A 14674-nucleotide genomic window follows, 5' to 3' on the forward strand; every position below is an offset into this window, starting at 1 on the left:
ACAAACTAACGCGAAATGCAGAATTTTAGTTTGATGAAAACCCTGAAAATGTAAAATATGCATCAATAAAACGTGAGAGCAAAATAAAAGACCTCACTTGAGCAATAATTTTCAATTTCAGCTTTATTTTACATAAACGCACTAAAGAAGTTCACAACTTTTGCAAAGATAAACCCGTTTGAAGGAATAGACAGCGTACCTTGCTAAAGAAAGAATGTAATGAGTTAATTAGACTGCAACAAGCGCAGTGCGCTACACAACTAAATGCAGACGGGTCAATCATCCCAGAAGATTTGCAACTGACTTATCCTGCATTAGAACAAGCGACAAAATGGAGACGGAAGATGTCGAATGAAATCTGGGAGAAGTTGCACCGCTTACTCAAATGGTGCTCTGAAAAACGAAAGCAGTAAAATCTTAATTAAAATAATATTTTGGGTTTACTTCAGGCTCGAGCCTCTAATTAAAATTAATTAGTTGGGTTGGATCAGGCTCAGACACTATGCCTATGGACTCGGTCCAGGTCGGGTTGGATTTTTTCGGTCTCATCTAAACTTTAGCGCAGATTTCTCCTCCAGATTGGAGCCAGGAGGAAGTTGTGACGTTTCAGATCCCAGCAGGTGAAGCTGTCATAATTAAGTGGAGTCATTTAATTTCATGGTTCTGTCAGCGGGGTTTTTTATCCGCAGAGAAAATGTTGTGTTCATCTGCTTGATTAATGTGCGACATGATCTGGATTCTCTGGTCAAGTTGTTGAGTATGAATTACATCACATAAAAATTAAGTGTGACATAATAGTCCATGTCAATATTATTTAACAAATGATGTATAAAAATAGAATATGACGGCATATTTTTGAAGCTGTCAGTCAAAATGGCCAAGAACAAAAAATTCTACTCTAAAGGTAATAGTTTCTACCATCCACCACTTCTGAAGCTAACTAATGAAAATACGTGAAAAAACAATTTTCTGCTTATTTTCCCTCTTCTATTTCAGCAATTCAGGAAAAATTAATTATCTACACTTGCCAACATTATAAAAAAAGATGAAAGTTATCAGAATGTGTTTGTGCAGGAGTAACTATTTATTAGTACCTGGCTGCAACTCTAAACATCCTTTTAGCTACTTTTAAAAGTTTAATAGCAGCTCTAATCCTCACTAATAACCATGTAAAAAACACATTATTTCTACTTGAATGTAAACGTTTAAAAACGTCAAATAAAATCAAAGCCAGTCTTAAAAATAAATGGAAAGGTTTGAGACTTGTGAGTGACGCACCCATCAAAAACCTGAGCCGTCTGCTCCGGGTTGAGGATGAGACAGGAGTGGTATCTCCTCAGCACAGCTACGATGCAGAGACACAGGCTGGTGGTGTAGCTGCCCACCAGGCTGGACGACTTCAGCAGCAGCTCAGCCTCCACCAGACTTAACTCGTTCAGAAGCTGCAAACACCAAGAAGTCACAAAAGCTTCAAAAACAAAAGCAAGGAGGAACTTTTCTGGATTTCATCAAATTCGCCTTTACAAATGTTGTTGCTACCTGAATAGCAAAGTCGATGAGGCCACTGATGTTTAGGGAATACTCCATGAGGTCAAAGATGAACTGAATGTGCTGGACGAGGGGCAGGTGATAGGACATCCCTAAGGCAAAGCTGGTGATCTGCTCCAGAACGTTTCTGGACACCTACGCACAAACCAGACAGAAAAAAAAAAAAAAAAAAATCGTTTAACAACAGAATTATAATTTGATAAAACAGTTCGATAAGTAAAAAATACATTTTTAAAAATTCTTGAAATTGATTTGTCAAGTAGGAAGCTGAATGATTAAAGAACCAGAAAACCTGCCTGCTGGAAAAATGCTGTGAAGCTTAAAACAAAAAACAACAAAAGAAACAAAAAATGTATCAACTTCTTGCACATTCTGCAAGAAAACAAACAGCTAAGCATCCAGAAAAAGCAAAATATGCATTTAATATAAAAAGAGCCAGGAGCTCAGCTGCACCCAGAAGGTTATTAAGCGAATTTTAAACCCAAAACGGCAAAGAAGCAGCTTTTGGCCACAAGAGAAGTCATGATTCTGGGATCACTGCCACCTTTACATCCACAACCTTTTTATTGTTCATGGGCTTGCATTAATCACACTGTCTTCTCTTTAACAAGCTGAATGTATAAAACTATTTATACCCCTTTTTCTTTGCCACATTTCGTCAGGTTGCAATTTCAAGTGAAAATCCTAAAGTATTTCATCTATTCTCAAAAGAAATTAGATCTCGTAACTCATATCATCCAAGAGTCGTCGTGGTTTGTGATACTGTGAGCAAAATGGATCACCAAAAGCAGATAGTCTTGCAAAAAATCTGAAGAGGCCTCTGACTGAAAACTCAGACACCCCTAAATAAAATGTTTGGCCACCAGTTTCCTTCAAAATTCATTTAATTAGCAAACTCCTGCTCTGTGAAATCCAACAAGGCTCTACTGCACAGTCAGCCTCCCTGACTGCAACGTAGAGCCACCTTTTGCTGTCAATTTCCATAAAGCATAGGTCACACAGAACTGTTTACACGCCCAGAATTAGTTTGGTGTTTTTCATAGTATTTCTATTTAAAATTTTTATAGCATGTTGTGACAAACTCAGCTCTGTTTTTCCTACCTGGGAGGTGACCTGATGTTGGTCAAAGTGGGAGAGGTGCTGGAATTTGGAAAATATATCTTCAGCAGTCGGAAAGGCTTCGGGCTTACTCCTCTTCCTCTTTTGTCCTTCCTCCCCACCTGTACTCACAGTAAAAAAAAAAAAAAAAGAACAAGATGAGCTAAAAGAGGCCGGCGGTGTTATTTTCAATCCGCAAAACACACCAGTTGTAAAATCCACTCAAGCGTTTGGTCTGTCATTGTGGTTTTGATTTGAAGTTTCACAGGAAAAAAAAAAACCCATTAGAATAAAGATCACCAAAAAAAACAAAAGAAAGTCACACTTTTCATATAAAAAACACTGATATTTTAACTCTGAAAATAAATTGCCTTTAAAATGGTCTCTTCTATCTAAGATGATGTGGCCAAGAATGAAAATATACTGCTCAAAAAAATAAAGGAAACACTCAAATAACATATCCTAGATCTGAATGAATGAAATATTCTCATTGAATACTTTGTTCTGTACAAAGTTGAATGTGCTGACAACAAAATCACACAAAAATCATCAATGGAAATCAAATTTATTAACCAATGGAGGCCTGGATTTGGAGTCACACACAAAATTAAAGTGAAATGTTCCCTTTATTTTTTTGAGCAGTATAGTTCGGGAGGGATGAAAAAAGAAAGATGCAATCCCTCTTCCTCTGATGATGAACAATAGGCCAGAAAACTGCAAATGGAGCAATATCGTGACAAACTAGCTTGAATTTTTGCACAGTCTGCAAACATTAAAATATAACATGTGCTTTTCCTCAGTATATTTTGCTTGGACAATTTGTCTTAAAAACAAATTAGTCTGCGAAACAAAATAATCCACACTGTTAAAGGAGACTAAGCCTTAATGTTCTCATTAAATCTGTTTTGATCCTTGAAAAGTAAATGAAATATTGCTAAAACATATTCCCAAAAGAAGATGTACAAGCTGCAAAAACACTAGTGAAGTGGAAACAGGCACATCCGTCAAACGCAAACAGACCCGGGGTTCGCCGTTACCTGTTTCTGCTGTGCTTTTGCGGTTGAGCACCTTCAAGATGTCTTTGGTAATTTTCTTGATGGTGTGTCGCGCCTCATCTCTCAGTTTGCCCACACCGTAGAGGACGACTAAACGCTGGTTGCATTCATGACTGGCACTTTCCTCCTACAGACATAAACAAAACAAAGACTCAACCGCACTGGACGCATCAGTAGCTCAGCAGCAGCACAAACAGAAACATTGTCTTTCAAGGAAAACAGAGCTGGCAGGGTGCAGGAGATAACTTTACAAATGTTTTACGTTTATATTGTTTTACAAATAAGAGCTTTTTTTTCCTGCTTTAAATGCACTGCCTAAATCTACTTCAAAAGAGTAACTAAATCCCAAATCAACTCTTTGTTTTTTGGAGTTAAACTGAATAAATTGGTTCTTAGTGGTGCCGTCTTTGTTTCTGCACAAATTTTTGTGTAAACTTTTTGAATTCTGAAATATCTGTCTCAGTGCTGCCCTCTTTGGGTTAAACTGTGGTTACTGCAGTCAATTTTTTCCACAACGGTACAACTTGGTCGTTTTCTACGTCACAACCCCGCTTTCAGGTATCAAACAAGCAACTAATGCTTCATGTGTTATCGTTAAGCTCTCCAATAATAAAGAAAAAAGACGCTGGATACTTTTTTGAAAAAATTTTACTAGAGTCTGAAAAGTCACACGATATAGCAATAAAGTTGCTAAGTTGCCTACAATGCTTTCCCTCATCCTGACCACACCCCTGCTTTAACGCACTGCTCAGACTTGGCCACGCCCCTCTATGTTTCTTGGCTCCACCCACTGGTAGAAATGTTCATAATTTGTCTGGTTGGGTTTTTTACACTTTAACAAAAACACAACTTATACCAAGAATGCATCAAACAGAGTTGATATGTTTCTTAATTGAAGTTTTCTAGGATGATTGAGAAGTTTAACGTTTGGGAAGATTTTACCTGCTTTTATTTTGAAGATGATCTAAAGAAGAAAGATGAATCATGTTGCTCTTGTTCCATTTTCTATCATTAATCTAGACTATTTTTCCTTCTTAGGCGTTGTAGGAAGCTCACTGTTCTGTTTAATATCTTTCATTTTTACAACTACACTAGTAGTTTAAAAAATTAAAGTTGCTACATATTTGTAATGAAATGTCCAACATCAAGTTCAGGAATCTTTTTCCTTCTGTTTTGTTTTTTTTTTTTTTAAAGTACAGACAGCGAGTGTCCTCACCTGTGGAATGGGGAAGTGGGTGGCGTACTGAATGTGGCGCGGTTGCTCGTACAGCTGAGGGAAGGCCGGGTCCAGGCCTTTGTCCTTGCAGCTGCTCTTACCGTCCTGCTCCTGCGGAGGTTTCTCAGGGGACGGACTCCCCTTGGACTCACAATGCATCGGAGGCGAGAACATCTACGGGAGACAAGAACCTAAAATTACCCAACTCAATCTCATCCAGCGAGGTTTGCTGATTATGGTGAAATACACATCACTTACCTCATCAAAGTTTGCACTGGAGTTGTGATCCGTCTCCATGGACTCGGACAGACCCGTATCCTGAAGGACAAACGCGGCCTGGTTACCTTTCTGCATAAATCAGCAGCTTCCTGACACAACAGATGCATGTAACTCACCTCCATCTTAACACTGCTACCCGCATCCTGCTCTTTGCGCTCTGAATCATCGGAGGGCTCGTCGCTAGGGGAACGGGGGCGCGGCAGGTGGGAGTCGGATGCCAGGTCGCCGCGGGAAATCAGCGTGCACATGTAGATGTTGTGGGAGAAGACGTCGTGTCGGATGAGCTCACAGAACAGAAGGACCAGGTTGGAAAACTCCACTCGCTCGCTCTCGTTCCCCGGCTCCGCTGTGAACGGAGAGAAGAGCGTTTGAATAATTTAATATTGACTCTCCCCTTCTGAAACATTACGTATAAATACTCTGCAATTTATGAAATCCTTAAAACAGGCAAAAAGGGATATTGCGTTTCTTCAAATCTTATGCAAGGATCAAATGTGATGTAACGCAGACTAAAAGCAGTCGGAGGCAATCGGAACAGCAGGGAGTAATGTGAATAAAAAGAGACTCACTAAGCGTGGGGGCCTGCGTGTCGAGGAACTGCAGCAGCACGTCCTGAAAGACGGGGAGGGTGGCGGCTGAGAGCGAGCCGGACGACACAGAGCCTTTCTCATCCACCACCTCCGACTCACCACACCTCTGCAAAACAACACAGCAGCATGATTTTAGAGTCAAAAAAAAGAATAAAACATCCCTCTACTCACATTCCCTGCATGGGCTCACAATTATTTTAAAATCATTGGAAGTTTAAATCCACTTTAGACTTAATGACCTTGTATATATCCTCCCAAAAAGCTCGGAAATCCAAGCCAATCAGAAGAAATGATCCATTTAAATCTCCCTTTTTCCTAAACTAATTTTAATCTGAGAACGAACATATTTTCTTATCCAATTTGGGAAGATTTTCAACTTAGAGTTATGCTCATTTCATCCCCTATACAGTTAGATTCAAATCCCCAGAAAAGCATTTGTCTACTACCAGCAGGAGAAATGGGTCAAAATGACAAAAGAGAAATCCCATTTACATTTTTGTTTTGTTTTTGTTTAGTGAAGAAGAAAGTTGTGCTCAGTTTCTTCTTTTTTGTGTCGTTTCCTTCCGTCGTTCTTGCTGCAGCGCCACCACCAGGGTTTGGTTCGCTTGACACAGTGCAGTGCGAAAGTGAACCACACCAGCTGAATACGCAACAAGTGTTGCAATTTTGGTCTCCAATCGAACAGTCAATCTCATTAGATTTACGAAAGGTTGTCTTGCAGAATCGCTCTGTATTTATTTGATGTGTATATATACTGCTCAAAAAAATGAAGGGAACATTTCACCTTAATTTTGTGTGTGGCTCCAAATCCAGGCCTCCATTGGTTAATAAATTTGATTTCCATTGATGATTTTTGTGTGATTTTGTTGTCAGCACATTCAACTTTGTACAGAACAAAGTATTCAATGAGAATATTTCATTCATTCAGATCTAGGATGTGTTATTTGAGTGTTCCCTTTATTTTTTTGAGCAGTGTATTTAGCTTTGTGGAGGACGCTGTGCCTCATACCTCTGCCTCTATCTCAGCCTGCCTCTTCTCCAGCAGCTTGGCGACCACCATGGCTCTGTGTCTGCCTGAGCGCTTGCAGCACACTGCCCATTCACACAGCAAGGTCACCACGGCGTCGTCATCAGGCGACATCTGGACACAATCGGGAGTTAAAGGCAAGGACAGACGAGAATATTTTCACTTAGTTACTCCGTCACAGGATCTAGCCGGAAAACTCATTGAATTGCTTTTGAGTTCATTCAGAAATAATGAAGTGGGCTTTAACACTGGCCATATATTTCCCATTAGTCTAAACCCCTCTGAAGAGATTTCTAGTTTTATTGCATGCATAATGAGATGCTCATGAAGGGAATCTGTTCGCACCTCGTGGCCATCTTTACTTTGGCCGGAACCAAATATCCTGTTGTACAGCGAATCCAGGGAGTTGTTAAAGTCTGATTTCTCAAAGCTGTGGTTATCCAAAACCTCCAGGGTGTGGAGAACTCTCCCAATAGTAAAACCTGGGAAAAAAAAAAAAAAAAAAAAAAAAAAAGGATGACATCAGCCTGTTCTCACATGTAGAGAGATAAAACAGGTCTGCGAGGGTAAAGGAGTGCATCCGACTTACCTGCTGTTGTCTCCTGACATTTATCAAACGACCACCTGAACTCCACGGCCTGGCCGCGCTCCTTTACTTGCTCCTCGATTTCTCGCAGCTTTGCTCGAACCTGCAAAGTGGATGCAGATTAAAACATGCCAGAGGCGAGCAGACATGCAGAACATTTCTTTCTGTGAGAAATGTTGAGAATGAGAGGTTGTCATTTTTTTTCTCAAATGCTACATTATTTCTCTCTCTTTTGCTCCATCAATCCATTGTACGTTGTTTTTTTCTGCTGGTTTTAACCATTTATTTGACAACTTCATGTACATGCGTGCTATAAACTAGTAATGAAGCAATTGGATTAATCGATTATTGAAATAATCATCTAATTTAGTACTCAGGTTATTGTTAAATGGAGAATTCAGATTCAGAAAAATGCCATTTGTTGAAAAGACAACACAGTAATAGAAGTTATTAAGTCAAAACTGTAAAAAAAAATACACACTTTACATTTAAGATCAACCAAAAACACCTTTGTTGGTAAATATGTTTTACACAAGAGGAATTTTTTGCTTCACTTCATAATAATTTTGTAAAAAAATACTTCTAAAAACCTTTTGCTATCAATTAACATAAAAAGTAATTAACAGATTAGCTCTTTACTGTACTGTACTTCACTGCAAAGCCAAATGAGTGGTTAAATGAGAAATCTACAAAATGTGCCAACTGTTTAATCCAATTAATCGTCAGAATAACTAATCACGAAAATAGTCGTTATAAATAAGTACCTGTTGTGTGAAGGCAGTGTTTCCTCCTGGCATTGGCAGACTGGAGGGGGCGATAGGCAGCAGGTCCAGCGGCGATCCGGTTTTATTTCTGCTGTCTGTTAATGAGTAATGCCACACCAAAGCACTGGGGCAGCACAGAACGATGCTCTGAAGAGACAAACACAGAGGTGGAAAGGAAAATGTAGTTACAAACAAACAAACAGACGTAAAATCTGACATAATATTGCAGCGAAATAGCAGGTGACGTGAGATGAAGCACCTGCAACATGCAGCTGAGACCAAAGACCAGCGGCCGGTGCTGCGGGCAAACGTAGAAATCTGTGAACGGCGTCTGGGCCTGGTTTCCTCCGGCTGGCTGGGAGGTCGGGGTGGTGGGCAGAGCGTTGCCTTGCTGCGTGAGGATGCCGTGCGCCGCGTGACCCGCTGCGCCGGGGCCCAGGCTGCCGTCGCTTAGCAACAGGTTGAGGCGACGTGTGCAGAAGTAAGCCAGTCTTCGTGATAAATAAGCAGACTGCACAAATTCTCCTGAGTACTGAGGCGCAGAGGAGAGATTTCCAGCATTAGCCATGGCCTCTCGGTGTCCATTAACACCAGTAAGCTTTCAAAGAAACACAAAGGGTTGCTGTGGCCCCCAGAGGGCGCTACAGCAGGGGTAAAAACCAGAACATACAGGCAAAAGTGCTGGTTCCAGTGGAAGATTGTTTCACTTACAACAAGACATTTATGCCATGCTATAAATAAATCATTTGCAACTGGAACTAGTACTTTATCACCTATATTAAGAAATTATTGACCTAAAATAATCTTGCTAAAGTTACTTATAAGTTAGCTTTGTCTTATACTTTAAAACAAAGTATGCTCATGTACAAGGATGACCAAGTCAAGGTCCAGGCTGAAATATAATTGAGAATCTGCAGCAAGAACACAATGCCTCTCCAACAATCAGACACAACCTGAAAATAATGAGGCAAAGCTGCTAGAAACCCAAACAAGAGACTGGAACTGCAGCCAATAAACATGTTTATCGTTATTTGGAATCCTTGAATCTTTTTTGTTTGAATTCAAAATCATGCAATACTTTGATTTGGTTCATTACAAAATTACCAATTAAATGCACTCAAGTATAAAAAACGTTTAAAAAAAATCTGAACATGTTTAAGGGGCACTGTGTGCCTCCTACATGTGTGGATGCGACTGCAGGTGTTTTTACCTGTAGTAAGAGGGGCAGCAGAAGTCTGAGAAGCTCGTCTTCACCTGGACGAACTTTCTCGAAACACTCCAGCACCCAGGTCAGGAACTCATGCCTGTCCAGCATGCCATCCTGCACAAAGAAACAAAACACATCAGCATTTTCTGCCAGGTTGTAAGTGTAAATGAAGTACATTTTTGTTGACTTTAGCATTACAAATAATTTAATTCAATGTGCTAAAAAGTAGCACAGAGTGTTTCGGCTCACCTGAAACATAAACATGGCGAGCTTCTCGTTGTATTCCCACTGCTTCATGGCGGTCTCCACGTCCGCAGGCATGGCCGGAAGGGGGGAGCTGCAGCCCTGACTGGGACACTGGCGGTAAAACTCGGCGATCTTCTGAAGCTGCTCCAACAGGTATTTAGTGATGATCTGGGTCCACTCTACAAACACAAGAACAAGAACGGTTTCTTCAAAGCCACAAACGTTAGATCAAATGTCATAAAATCAATTGAAAGGTAAAAAAAAAAACAACAACAAAAAAACATAATTTTATCTCTTACCAATACAAGGATCGATAACATGCCTCTTCTTGACTTTCGTTTCTGTTATAGCTGCATGATATGCACATGTCATTTTTATCATCCACGCTGAACGCATGACAGGGACAGAGTACTTTGCAAGAAATCCAAAAACTTCCTCCTTTTTGCTAAAGATTGGTACCTGGAACAGAGACGTTACATGTGTATTAGCAACAGAGAAAATAATAAACGTTTAACATTACAAAGCAGAAAATCCTGAATCCATAAATGATTTTGCTTGCTTTCAAACGATTGTGTTATCATTTTTCCATGCAACCGGTTGGTTTAATCAGAAAATCAGAAAAACGTTTTATTTGTATTATTCATTGTTAAAGCTTAATGTATTGTACTATAAACAAACAAACAAACAATGTTTGCACAGCTCGAGTGAAGCAAAGACAAGAGAAAGAAAACAATCCATGTTAGCAAAAACTAAACATCTACTATTTGTGAAAACACATAATGGAAAGATAATCTGGTGTGAGAAAAGACATCAAAAAGTAATAATAAAAAAAAAAAAAACAATAAAAGCTGTTGCCTTCAACAAACAATGACAGTTATTATGTCTTGAGAACATAACAAAAATAGGCCGAAGATTTGCCTTGTAAACAAAACTGAATAAAAACAAAGCATTACTTAGATTTCTGTTTTTGTTCAGTGATATAAAAATTAAGGAAAATCCAGCTCAGCTTAAGGCATTTTTTCTTGAATCACATTCAAGAAAATGTGATTCACTGCTGGCAAAGCATTTGTCAGAGTAGCAATAAAATATTTTCTTCTAATAGAAATGTAAACATCTGGATGCAGCTGTTCAGTATAAAACTGTGACTGCTGTAATAAATTGTGAATGAGTTGCAAACCATTGTAATGTAGCTTTACTTACATATTTAACATTTTAGGAAACTCGGTTGTGCTGCACCAGGACTAATTCAGCATCCAATTCAATATTCATGGCAAAGAAAGACTGGAAATGTTTCTATTTAGTAATTTTATTGCTTACAGGATAAAAGAGAAAGGAGGATTTTTAAAAATATAACCGTATTAACAAACGGGTCAAATACATAAAACTTTAAATTTACTCTGTAAAGCAGGTCAAATTACGCAGACATGAGACTGCTCTGTCAGACTTCATTAGCTTTTCTTTTCCATCTCATCCTGCTCTGTCAAACTATTTTATCTATATTTAGACTCTGGCTTAATTAGCTTAAAAGTAGAATCGCTTGGGAGCATTCTGGGTTGTCCAGTTTAGATAAATGTCATGCACAAAGGACAAAAAAAAAGAAGACGCTTAACTTTGCTACAAATACTTCTTATAAACGCCAATAAATAAAACCAGTAAAGAAGCTTTTCTTCAGTCTCTCACCTTCTTAGCCAGCTGTGTGAGCGGTTTAGTTCCAGCTAAATCTGTGAACCAGTTGTTGATGGAGCTCTGTGACCTCGCTGTGACGAGCCAGAAATTGTCCTTCTGGTTGACCTGTGGTTTGCGTTTGCCTGTATCTGCAAACGTGTTGCAGCGCAGCTTCTCTGCGATGATGCTGCTGAAGTTTGAGCTGATCTGTGGAGCGGTGGAGAAATGGCATCATCATCAACAAATCATTAAATCACTCAGGTGCATGATTTTGACTGAACTGGCTCATAATCACCTTTGAGGGGTTGAAGTTGACATTTCTGGCGCTGCCGTGTTCGTCTCCCGACACAGCAGGCTGGTTGTTAAAGCCTTGCTTTACATTCAGAGCAGTCAACTCATCCTGAAACACAGAAACAGGTGCACATGTAAATAAACAGAAGATGTAAAAAATATGTGTAAATGTGTGTCAATTGCATAAAAATCCAAACATCAGAATGGAATACCCACTTTTACAATACTTTAACTTGTAGCAAACACAAATAAAGTCTGGAAATAAGATTAAATGAGTATTCTGGTTTTGTAAAATACCCGATGAACTACTAAACGACACTGTGTTATTGTCTTAGACGGTGTTGAGGAAGAAGAAACATGGCGGCACACTAAACTCAAAATTTCTAAAACAAATTCACGCACACACAAAACCACGTAAATGAGTCTCCAGATTAAAGAGAACGCTTTCAGTCCTTTACGAGCTATTGCACCCAACCGAGTGACAGGAAACAGTCGCAACAAGACATCTGTCAGGTGAAACGGAAAGGATTACAAATGTTCTCTAAAAAGGTTAACTGGAGTGCGGCAAAACACGGCTCTTGGAGGAACTCCCAACAAAATGAGAAGGTCGTGAAAGGGAAAACCACAAAGGAGGCGACGAAAACTCAAAGCAGGTTGCTATGAAAACAGAAAATGGAAAGCAAAAATAATGCAAGCATACACTGGGTCAATAAGACTGAAAGAGAGAATCTTGTCACAGTTTTTGCAGGACGATAAATTGTGTGAGTAATTATTGCGATTAACGATAAAGTTGTTGTTTTGAGACCATTTCCAAGTGCTATGAAAATTTGAAGAATTGGAAGATATTTTAAATATCCAAAGTAAATCATTACAACCCTAGAGAATAAATAAGACAGAAATAGAAACCACTTCTAACCGAAACCATAAATAAAACGGATTTTGATGTCTCTGTAAACATAGTTGCCTTTCCAAAAATACTAATCACAGAAATACTGTTTCTGTCTTAAGAGCTCGTTTTAATTCATCGTGCAATCAACTACTTAAAAATAATTCATTATAAACTCCTAAACCCTAGCGCAAACTAGCCCTTCAGTGTGGTTGTGGTTTACCCAGAAATTTGATTAAAATTGAAAGATGCAAAACGGTTTTGTAGGCTGGCAGGTCGGATCACCGGACAGACAGACAGACGGACGGATGATTAGGGCAGAAGAAAGGAAAGTTAAATCCCATGGAGCAGACAGCCGGACAGACAGACAGACGGACGGATGATTAGGGCAGAAGAAAGGAAAGTTAAATCCCATGGAGAAGTAGGTCACAGTGACCTGAAATGTCAATAAACTAAAAAGCTTTACGGGTCCCGATAAGTGAATTTTACATTGATAGAAACCAGATTTTAACACAAAGACGGGTTCAGACTGAAATGTTCCATCTTCTCCTTTTGTTAGTCTCAATGGTGAAAAAAAGCAAAAATAACTATGATTAATTGTGATGATTCTGGTTCATAGTTGCAGAGCTTTTCCTCCGCTTGGTTTGAAAAATTATAGATGTCATTTGTTGTAGTTATTGTTTGATTCAGTTTCCCTTTTACTAAAACTTTAAAAGGCTATTAAAGGTTGCAATGTCTGGACTACATTCAATCATAAGTTCAAAATCTAAAATACAGATAAAACCTAAACTGGATTGCTTTATATACCCAATATTTGATATATGAAACTTTTGTTTTGTTTGTAAAAACACAAAAACAGCATTCCCCATATTGTTTTAGCAATTAAGCACATCAAAGACAGAGAGATGCCTAAAACTGAAACAAAAACTTAAAAGCCTTTCATTTATGGTTTCATTTATTAAGGAATACTAACCTTCCTTTATGTAAAAAGTAGTTGGCCCATTTATTAAAATATAATATGACAATAACCCACAAATGTATTTGTTTCACTTTCCAGTTTCTGAGGGTGAACCAGGCTGTCTGTCTGTAAAAACCACCGCTGCCCAAGACACAATGCCAAAAACTATTGGGAGGCTTTAAACTCAGAACAAGAAGGAGATGTGCTTTGCCAAACCCACGAATCAATAATTGCATAAACACCAGAAAGTCGGTAAATTGTTAAAGTAGAAATCCGTAAACACAGGGAAGTTTCTCAGTCTACACGCACATATGGATTCTTGTAGTGACGGCATCTACAACGAGGAACAGCTCAGGTATGTCAGTATGCAGCAGGAGGCTACATATCTCAAGTCTGTTGTTGAGAAAGTCATCTCTTCTGTTGGGGTAGCAGCATCAGAGCCAGGGATTTAAAAAGCAACCCAATAAAGAAAGCTGGTTCTGTTCTGTGGACGACTATGGAACCTCTAGAGGTTCCATAGTCGTCCACTATGGACGACTATGTGGACAAAGAAGACGAATCCTTCTTCGTCTTCTTATGACGAAGAAGGATTCGTCATAAAAATCAAGTAAATTACAGAGTATTCTCTTCATGAGACTGTTATACAACAACAAAGTGTCTTTCATCAGAGGCTTCTTCAAAGTCGCTGCAACACGGACCGCTACAGGAAATCCTTCCTTCACACAGCCAACAGCATTGACAACAACTCTATGAAGAACCTTAGATAATATAAGTTAAAACCAGAGATTAATAGTACATGCACATGAGTAACTTTATTTTTTTAATTATTATTATTACTCTTAGGAGTATTTTAATAAACCATACGTTTTACTTTTACTTAAGGAATATTGTCACAAAGTATCGTTTCTCCCACTTAAGTAAAATTTCCAGACACTCAGCCCATTGGTAGAAACTTCACTAAATAAAGCAAAAATGTTTAAAATAAAAATACACCAGAGGCAGACACACGCCTACAGTGTACATTAATTTGGGAGCCATTGTTTGTTTAAAACCTTTTATGTTCTAATGTTTTTTTTATACTGAACTTTTTGCACCATTCGCAGGCCGAGAAGTTATAACAAACAGTATACTGTCACTGGAAATGGGTTCCAACATACACACAACACCTACAAGAAAGTATGAATTTAGTAGGTTTTATATTTTAAAATGTTGATTTAGAAAAACGTCCCTTCTGTCTGAATCAGTTATTCTGTAACTA

The 14674-nt window shown here is 38.8% G+C and overlaps 1 protein-coding gene across 3 annotated transcripts in view; it reads right to left on the bottom strand.

The window, feature by feature from the left end:
• The window catches only part of med12 (mediator complex subunit 12), a 29775-nt gene that overhangs the window by 14104 nt on the left and 997 nt on the right, over positions 1 to 14674 (bottom strand). For all 3 annotated transcript variants that reach the window (XM_016681709.1, XM_016681708.1, XM_016681707.1), the window contains exons 2-19: positions 11577 to 11681; positions 11297 to 11488; positions 9916 to 10075; positions 9620 to 9795; positions 9374 to 9484; positions 8423 to 8695; positions 8164 to 8310; positions 7403 to 7502; positions 7159 to 7295; positions 6796 to 6927; positions 5766 to 5892; positions 5313 to 5542; positions 5176 to 5235; positions 4918 to 5091; positions 3684 to 3828; positions 2650 to 2768; positions 1540 to 1683; positions 1279 to 1442 (exon numbers count right to left, since the gene is read on the bottom strand). In XM_016681709.1, the coding sequence (XP_016537195.1) occupies positions 1279 to 1442; positions 1540 to 1683; positions 2650 to 2768; positions 3684 to 3828; positions 4918 to 5091; positions 5176 to 5235; positions 5313 to 5542; positions 5766 to 5892; positions 6796 to 6927; positions 7159 to 7295; positions 7403 to 7502; positions 8164 to 8310; positions 8423 to 8695; positions 9374 to 9484; positions 9620 to 9795; positions 9916 to 10075; positions 11297 to 11488; positions 11577 to 11681 (2696 nt within the window). The remainder of the gene's footprint in view (positions 1 to 1278; positions 1443 to 1539; positions 1684 to 2649; positions 2769 to 3683; positions 3829 to 4917; positions 5092 to 5175; positions 5236 to 5312; positions 5543 to 5765; positions 5893 to 6795; positions 6928 to 7158; positions 7296 to 7402; positions 7503 to 8163; positions 8311 to 8422; positions 8696 to 9373; positions 9485 to 9619; positions 9796 to 9915; positions 10076 to 11296; positions 11489 to 11576; positions 11682 to 14674) is intronic.

Source organism: Poecilia formosa, unplaced genomic scaffold (assembly GCF_000485575.1).
Source record: "Poecilia formosa unplaced genomic scaffold, Poecilia_formosa-5.1.2 Scaffold290, whole genome shotgun sequence".
In the NCBI taxonomy this organism is placed as follows: Eukaryota; Metazoa; Chordata; class Actinopteri; order Cyprinodontiformes; family Poeciliidae; genus Poecilia; species Poecilia formosa.